This window comes from Limulus polyphemus, unplaced genomic scaffold, assembly GCF_000517525.1.
Source record: "Limulus polyphemus unplaced genomic scaffold, Limulus_polyphemus-2.1.2 Scaffold6180, whole genome shotgun sequence".
NCBI lineage: Eukaryota > Metazoa > Arthropoda > Merostomata > Xiphosura > Limulidae > Limulus > Limulus polyphemus.
The window spans coordinates 1-7,764 of record NW_013671790.1 but is presented as its reverse complement, the minus strand read 5'-3'; the positions used below and the strand labels follow the sequence as shown (position 1 = coordinate 7,764).

At 31.9% G+C, this 7,764-nt stretch overlaps 1 protein-coding gene across 1 annotated transcript in view; it reads left to right on the top strand.

Annotated features, from left to right (window-relative positions):
- Positions 1-6,692, top strand: part of LOC106473444 (integrator complex subunit 4-like protein 2) — a 28,842-nt gene extending 22,150 nt beyond the window's left edge. The window contains exons 12-16 of the mRNA XM_022401883.1: positions 372-505; positions 1,037-1,182; positions 1,451-1,454; positions 3,501-3,628; positions 6,356-6,692. Of these exons, the coding sequence (XP_022257591.1) occupies positions 372-505; positions 1,037-1,182; positions 1,451-1,454; positions 3,501-3,628; positions 6,356-6,677 (734 nt within the window). The 3' untranslated portion in view covers positions 6,678-6,692. The remainder of the gene's footprint in view (positions 1-371; positions 506-1,036; positions 1,183-1,450; positions 1,455-3,500; positions 3,629-6,355) is intronic.
- The last annotated feature ends 1,072 nt before the right edge of the window (positions 6,693-7,764 follow it).

Here is a 7,764-nt window from a genome sequence, read left to right as displayed (position 1 = left end):
ATCAGAAGATAAATAATACTCCCTTGTTTAATATAATTATATCAGAAGATATATAATACTCCCTTGTTTAATATAATTATATCAGCAGATAAATAATACTCCCTTGTTTAATATAATTATATCAGAAGATAAATAATACTCCCTTGTTTAATATAATTATATCAGAAGATAAATAATACTCCCTTGTTTAATATAATATATCAGCAGATAAATAATATTATCTTGTTTAATATAATTATATCAAAAGATAAATAACATTCCCTTTCAGAAAAATTTTGCATGTTGAGCTAGGTTTTTTTTTTTTTTGTGTTGTTGTTGTTGTTTTTTCTAACTTTGCAAAATCAGATGTTAAAACTTAACTTTCTTCTCAGACATTAGTATCTTGATATTAGTGTTCAATGCAACAGTTAGCTGTCCTACTATGATGCCCTTGCTGGAACAACATACACTGGATCATTATTCTTATCTTTCTGATACCCTGCCATCTTTGATTCCAAAGTTGAAGGTATGTGATACCTGTTTCTTTAATATGATCTCTGTGTTATTATTAGAAGTAAAAGCCCACTGTGCTTAATTCAGAAAACTTTTTTGTCTATCCATTATTGTAAACCTTTTATGTCTACAAGATAGTTCACCTTCCATACATGATTTATAATTGTAGAGAAAAACTGGACAGTTTCTTAGTGTCATTGGTTTCAAAGGAAAATTCGGAAACTGTTTTTAACCATTTTGCACTGAGAAAACATTTATATTTACATAATGAAAAACCTATCATCGAAAGTGATCGTGCTCTGTTCATTGTTAAGATGAGGAAAGATCAAAGTGTGTCTATGTCCAATGATTTTATTTCTTTAATGTGTTCTCTTATTTGTGCAGAACCTACCAAATGTGTATTACATCAAGAACTTTTAGATCAGCAAGTCTTGTATATTGAAATGTGAATTTGATATTTTTTTTTTTTGATATTATAAGCTTGCACTAAATGCCCACATTTCTTGTCTTCAGATGATATTAATCACATTTTGCGTGTATGTAGCTCCCCAACCATACAGAATCACCCCCCGAGAGAGTCTCATCGTCAAGACAGTCTCGCTCGTTTCTGCAAGATGTGCTTCAGAGGGTGTCGGATGCTGATTGTAAATCTTCTTCTGTACAACAGTGTATCCTGGAAACTTCTATAAGGTAAAAGCTTTCCTTTCTCCACTGTCTAAGTTAGAGGGATTCCATGTCGGATTTATCCCGTACAACATATGCCACACATTCTCTATCAAAGATTTTAGAGGCTGAATATATAGCAGTTATCCTTCAGTCATTCCCTACATGGCAAAAGTAAACATTTTTCAGTGAAATATAAATCCTTTTAAAGCTTAGGTTGAAAAGGAATGAAGGAAGGAAGTATTAAGCTAATTTGAATTTGAAGTTAATTTTTATTGCCTTTTTTTCCCTTAAGGACTGTTTAAAACTGTATATCAATGAAAAAAATATTAAATTCTATAAAATATAATATTCATAAGAAAGACAGTAAACCAACAGATGTTATTGATATTCTATACAAATTATTGTTTTTCAGACTTGTTTACTCTTACAGTTTCTGACTTATACTTAGCTTAACCTAACGAATGAAAAAAGAAATAAAGATCTTTATTTACAATTATCAAAAAAAAACATAAAAACTACAGATAAAGGCCTATTAAGTACAGTACGATGAATGTAAATGTTAGAGCTTAATTAAATAATACCTTAAAAACAACCTAATAACAATAAAAAAATTTTCTAATGAATATCTTATGAAACATTACTAAAACATACATGATTAAACTTTAACTGTCAAGTATATATTTTAATCATAATGTGTGATGTTTTTTTTCCTATTCCATAAATACCTTGGTAAGCAGAAGCTGACACTGTATGTACTGACTAGCACAGTTGGCTGCAGCCGAAAGAGATGGTTCAATTTCTGAAAGTCGTTGAAGGTCCCTGCAATAAATCACACGTTAAATATAAAAGGAGATATTTTTCTTTAACGATAACGGAACAGACTGTGCTCTTATTCCATCTTATAAATCTCGAACTTGTGTGAAGTTATACTTGTAACATAATCTAATCATGGGAGTGTTGATAGTTGGGAAGCTAAATTATTGTACTTGAATATATTACATGTTGTTGTTGTTAGCTAAGTATTTGTTCATGATGGACCTGGTGGGTCAGTAGTAACCTTATGGACAAACATCGCTAAAATCCAACATCCAAGTTCCAATTATCAAGAAATGGCAGATATCCCATTGTGTAGCTTTGTACTAAAATAACACTGAAATGAAACATTTTTTTTACTTTATGATTTGTATTAAACTGACCCAAGAAGCAAACCTGTCAGTACTGTTTTTTTTTCTTCTGTGTGCGTGTGTGTTTAATGCTGTATTATGTTAACTTCAGTATTGTTTATGTATTATGTTAACTTCAGTATTGTTTGTGTGTGTGTGTTTAATGCTGTATTATGTTAACTTCAGTATTGTTTGTGTGTATGTGTTTAATGCTGTATTATGTTAACTTCAGTATTGTTTGTGTGTGTGTGTTTAATGCTGTATTATGTTAACTTCAGTATTGTTTGTGTGTTTAATGATGTATTATGTTAACTTCAGTATTGTTTATGTGTGTGTATTTAATGCTGTATTATGTTAACTTCAGTATTGTTTATGTGTGTGTTTAATGCTGTATTATGTTAACTTCAGTATTGTTTGTGTGTGTTTAATGCTGTATTATGTTGCATTAAACACACATACATAAACAATACTGAAGTTAACATAATACAGCATTAAACACACACACACACATAAACAATACTGAAGTTCAAACAATACTGAAGTTAACATAATACAAAACACACACACACAGTTAACATAATACAGCATTACAGCATTAAACACACACATAAACAATACTAAAGTTAACATAATACAGCATTAAACACACACAAAAACAATACTGAAGTTAACATAATACAGCATTAAACACACACACAAACAATACTGAAATTATGTTAACTTCAGTATTGTTTGTGTGTGTGTGTGTGTTTAATTCTGTATTATGTTAACTTCAGTATTGTTTGTGTGTATATTTTAATGCTGTATTATGTTAACTTCAGTATTGTTTGTGTGTATATTCTAATGCTGTATTATGTTAACTTCAGTATTGTTTGTGTGTATATTCTAATGCTGTATTATGTTAACTTATTACAGTACCCAGTAATGAGCTTACAGATTATATCAATAAAGTTAAACATATTTTAAAACATGAAACTATATGTAAGAATTTCAAGGAAGATCACACAGAAATGGTAGAAAACTTTGAATATCTTTTCCTCATAAGTGGACTTAACCAAATTGAAACCCTAAACAGCTCAATTGTTTTAATATAATCTTGTAGTGCAATATTTATAGTAAAATAAATAACAAACAGGTGTGTCACAAGTAACGATTTATTTCTTGTTTTTTCACCCCCAGATCCTTTCCAATAAGAACTGGTTAAGCCCATCAACAATGGTATCTTTTCAAGGTCACTCTCTGAAGTCTTCATTGGATCAGGTAGAGATTACATTATGGAGTGTTTGTATTGTGGTATTTCCACATTGGTGCATGTTATCTGTCAATTATACTATGTGATATGAAAAAAAAAAGACCCAAGTTATAATAAATGGCAAACTGTAAAGATATAATGTAAAAGTGACTAAGTTGAACAGGAAAGAAATTGGGAAAAACTTGGGCCTTTTTTTATATACAAGTTGCTGCTGTTCCAGTTGCAATAAATAAAATGCAGGCCAAGTTTTCCCTCCAATATCTTCTTATTTATCTTACCCAGTTTTACGCTGCATCTTTCAAGAGTTTTCATTGTATATAACTTGGTTCTTTTCTTTCTTTTTTTTTTATGTATCACATCTTTATATGGTCAACCCTTTTGTTCTACCTCAACAGTTTTTGTAAATGTAAAATGCTGTGATCAGATACCACTACTTTCTCTTTTGACAAGCAACGTCACTTCTATTATTTTACAAGTACTAAAAGATGTAAAGTCTACACTTCATGAACCAATATTTATGTATCTAGTTTTTGTCTATTTACGAGTCACACTAGACAGACTGCAACATCTTTTCTATGTTTAAGAACAGTAAATGTTTTTAATGAAGAATGTATAGATTTTTTAGTACATATATTGTTAATTTTTCAAGTATTTTATTTTTATGTTAATTAAAACCTGAACACCCTGGATTCGTCCATTTACGCTTTCTGGCTTTGACACTGGTAAGGAGCAAGAAGATAAATGATCAAAACAGCAATATTTTTTTACCATTCTCTTAATGCTTATTTTGAAATTAATGTGTAACAGATATATAATACATTTTAATCTGGAATATTATTTTGAACTTAATTAAATATCCAAGCAAAGTAGGATTTAAATTCTACTTTGACATCTGCTCAATTCACCTATTTCAAGTTTTTTCCTCTTAGACCTTTAAGCCACCAGTTTTAGTCTAGTGGCTGCATAGAGACATTGACTGTTTAAATTGTCTAAATGTATAAATATATGTGATACAGTTATCAAAATCAATATCCAACAGTGTGGTTTTATTTCTTAACAGTCTTCCTTTTTTTTATTTTTAATATGTAGAAGAAGAGAAATAATTTTACCATTTTCTTTACTGCTTTTTTACTCCTAATATTAAACAAATATGAAGTGGCTCTTTTTTAATGTGACGTAAGAAGATCTCTTCAAAAACAAGAATAATGGATTCCAACATTTGGAACAGCTGTGGCAGTTATCCATATTAGGCCGATTCCAACATTTGGAACAGCTGTGGCAGTACTCCATATTAGGCCAGTTCCAACATTTGGAACAGCTGTGGCAGTACTCCATATTAAGCAGAAAGTAATATTCCAGATCTCAAACTTGCCTGAGTCACTGTTGTGCCTCTTGATGGTTTCCCTTGCTTGATTTCAAGTAATTTAGTTGTGATTATTTTTATGTTGCTATATTTAAGAAACAGAAATATCTTTACTTCTGCAGTGCTTCTACTTGCTCAAGAAATGATTCACAAAGCCCTAAAGCTGACACATTACTTCCTCGAATGACAACTACCAGCTGGAGGGCAAGAGCTCGAAGTCGCAACTGACGTACTCGTGCCATCTCAGAAAATCGGAGTCCTAAAAACTGGTGACTCAAACAGAAGGACAGGTGGAGAAGCTGAAATAAAAACAGTAATGGCAGTTAGTTTGAAATATTCCAATTATACTTTTAAATACTGATGTTGTGAAACTGTCAGGATTTACACGATGGTCCTCCAGGTAACTAGTGTTTAGAGAGAAGTTGAATTATGAATTGTCCTTAAGGTAACTAGTGTTTAGAGAGAAGTTGAATTATGAATTGTCCTCCAGGTAACTGGTGTTTAGAGAGAAGTTGAATTATGAATTGTCCTTAAGGTAACTAGTGTTTAGAGAGAAGTTGAATTATGAATTGTCCTCCAGGTAACTAGTGTTTAGAGAGAGAAGTTGAATTATGAATTGTCCTTAAGGTAACTGGTGTTTAGAGAGAAGTTGAATTATGAATTGTCCTTAAGGTAACTAGTGTTTAGAGAGAAGTTGAATTATGAATTGTCCTTAAGGTAACTAGTGTTTAGAGAAAAGTTGAATTATGAATAGTCTTAAAGGTAACTAGTGTTTAGAGAGAAGTTGAATTATGAATTGTCCTTAAGGTAACTAGTGTTTAGAGAGAAGTTGAATTATGAATTGTCCTTAAGGTAACTAATTCAACTTCAAATACATCCTGTTTTTATAGGCTTGGATTTAGGTCACTGATGAAGATGTAATTTTTTTTTGTACTTATTTCTTCAAAGATAATAGTTGGAAAATTGTGGAACAAAACTGACTGTTAAGTTTGTTATAGTTATTCAAACTTAAGAACTAGAGACATTTTATACATTCATTAACAGTCTTTGAACTGTACATGTAGTTTTGGAAATATTCAGTACCTTCTTTTCTGAGACATTGCCCATTAGTGATATCCAGCTATAAATTGAAAGTTAATTAAGCATATATAAATGACTAATTTGAAACTAAGATGAATGAAGTTTCAGGTTAGGTTTTTTTTCTCTTAACGACAGAAACTTACTTGGAAAAAATGTACCTAAAAAAAATAAATCAAAGTTTTGGGTCATATATAATGCAGTCAAATTTAATTTACTATATTATTACGTTGGCAATTTAATATTAATAGCAGACGTTTTATTTGAACAGCAATCAAATTTAAAATATGCAGTAGCTTTAATTATTTAAATGCAAGCTTTGTTTTACACACTTATCAAAAGGGAATTGGATAACCTAGAAGATCCAAAACCGGGGTCCGTTGCTCGAGTATTACAGCCTTTGCTTCTTGCTCATCCTTGTCCTTCTTTCCAACTTCAGTATGGAGATGAGATGGATGAAGTTGGACTTGAAAGAATAACTGAAGCAAAAGCAACTATTCACGAACCTTCTGCAGAATCTGATAATCCACTAAAGTTCACAGCGGGTCTTGTGCTGGCAGTACCTCTGGATGCTCACATCGAAAATGTGGAAAATTTCCACAATGTGCGACTAAAGGTGAAGTTTAAAGGTTTCGCCAAAGTAAGAGTTCGTAAGCTTTGTTAAGCAAATTCCCTCATTCATGCAGAAGTAATCTTTAAATATTCTAACACCCATAGTTTCTATGTCAATTCTACTAGTTAAGGATTTCAAAGTTAAAGAACCACCAGCTTTTTTCTTTATCCCTACAGCACTGAACAATAAACATTCTATTCAAGAAGAAAAGGATGTGTTTATACCATCTATCTTTATCTTCTAACCATGATACATCTCTCCACCACCAGCTTGTGTGTGAGTGGTATAAAATTAATAGCAAAAGATGAATTTTGAAAAACGTAGCTAATTATAACACACATTTTTATTTTTCATCAACATACGTTTTTTGCTTTGTTTTTTTCTAACATGTTAAAAATATATATACACACCGTAGTCACAAGTAAATAGACACCACCTTTTCAGAAAAAATGAAATTTTTCAGTCATATTCACATGAATTGATATATTTATAATTTAATTAATATCTAGTAGATCTTCCTTTTGGTTCGTGGAGTTCGTTGATCCTTTGGAGCATTGTGAGAATCATCTCATAAATTTTTTTAGATTGTGGGATTTTCGCCCACTCTTGCTTCAAAACTTGGAGTAGATCGCTCTTCAAAGTTGGTTTTTTTGGTTGTTTCTTGACTTGCCGGTCGAGTGTGGCCCAGAGGTTTTCAATGGGGTTCATGTCAGGAGATTGGCTCGGCCAGGGCAACTTCTGGATACCATTTTCTTCCTGATACTTTTGGGTGTTTCTAGCAGTGTGACACGGTGCTCCATCTTCCTGGAACAATGTTGTTTTCTTGTCCACGAAACCCGAGGAATAAAGTGGCAAAAGTCCTTCCTCCAATATTTCGACATATTTCACAAAATTTATGTTGCCAATGCACTCCACTTAGCTCGATCTCCCACCAACCAAAACAGCTCCCCAAACCATCATGCTGAAACCACCATGCTTCACAGTTGGCTGCAATCTGTTGAGCCAAAACTCTTGGTGAGGCATTCTCCAGCCTAATATCCTTCCACTTTCCGAAAATTGAGTGAATCTTGATTCGTCTGAAAACAATACGGTCTTCCAAAAGTCCAGAGGCTTGGTCATCATATCACTTGCCCACTTC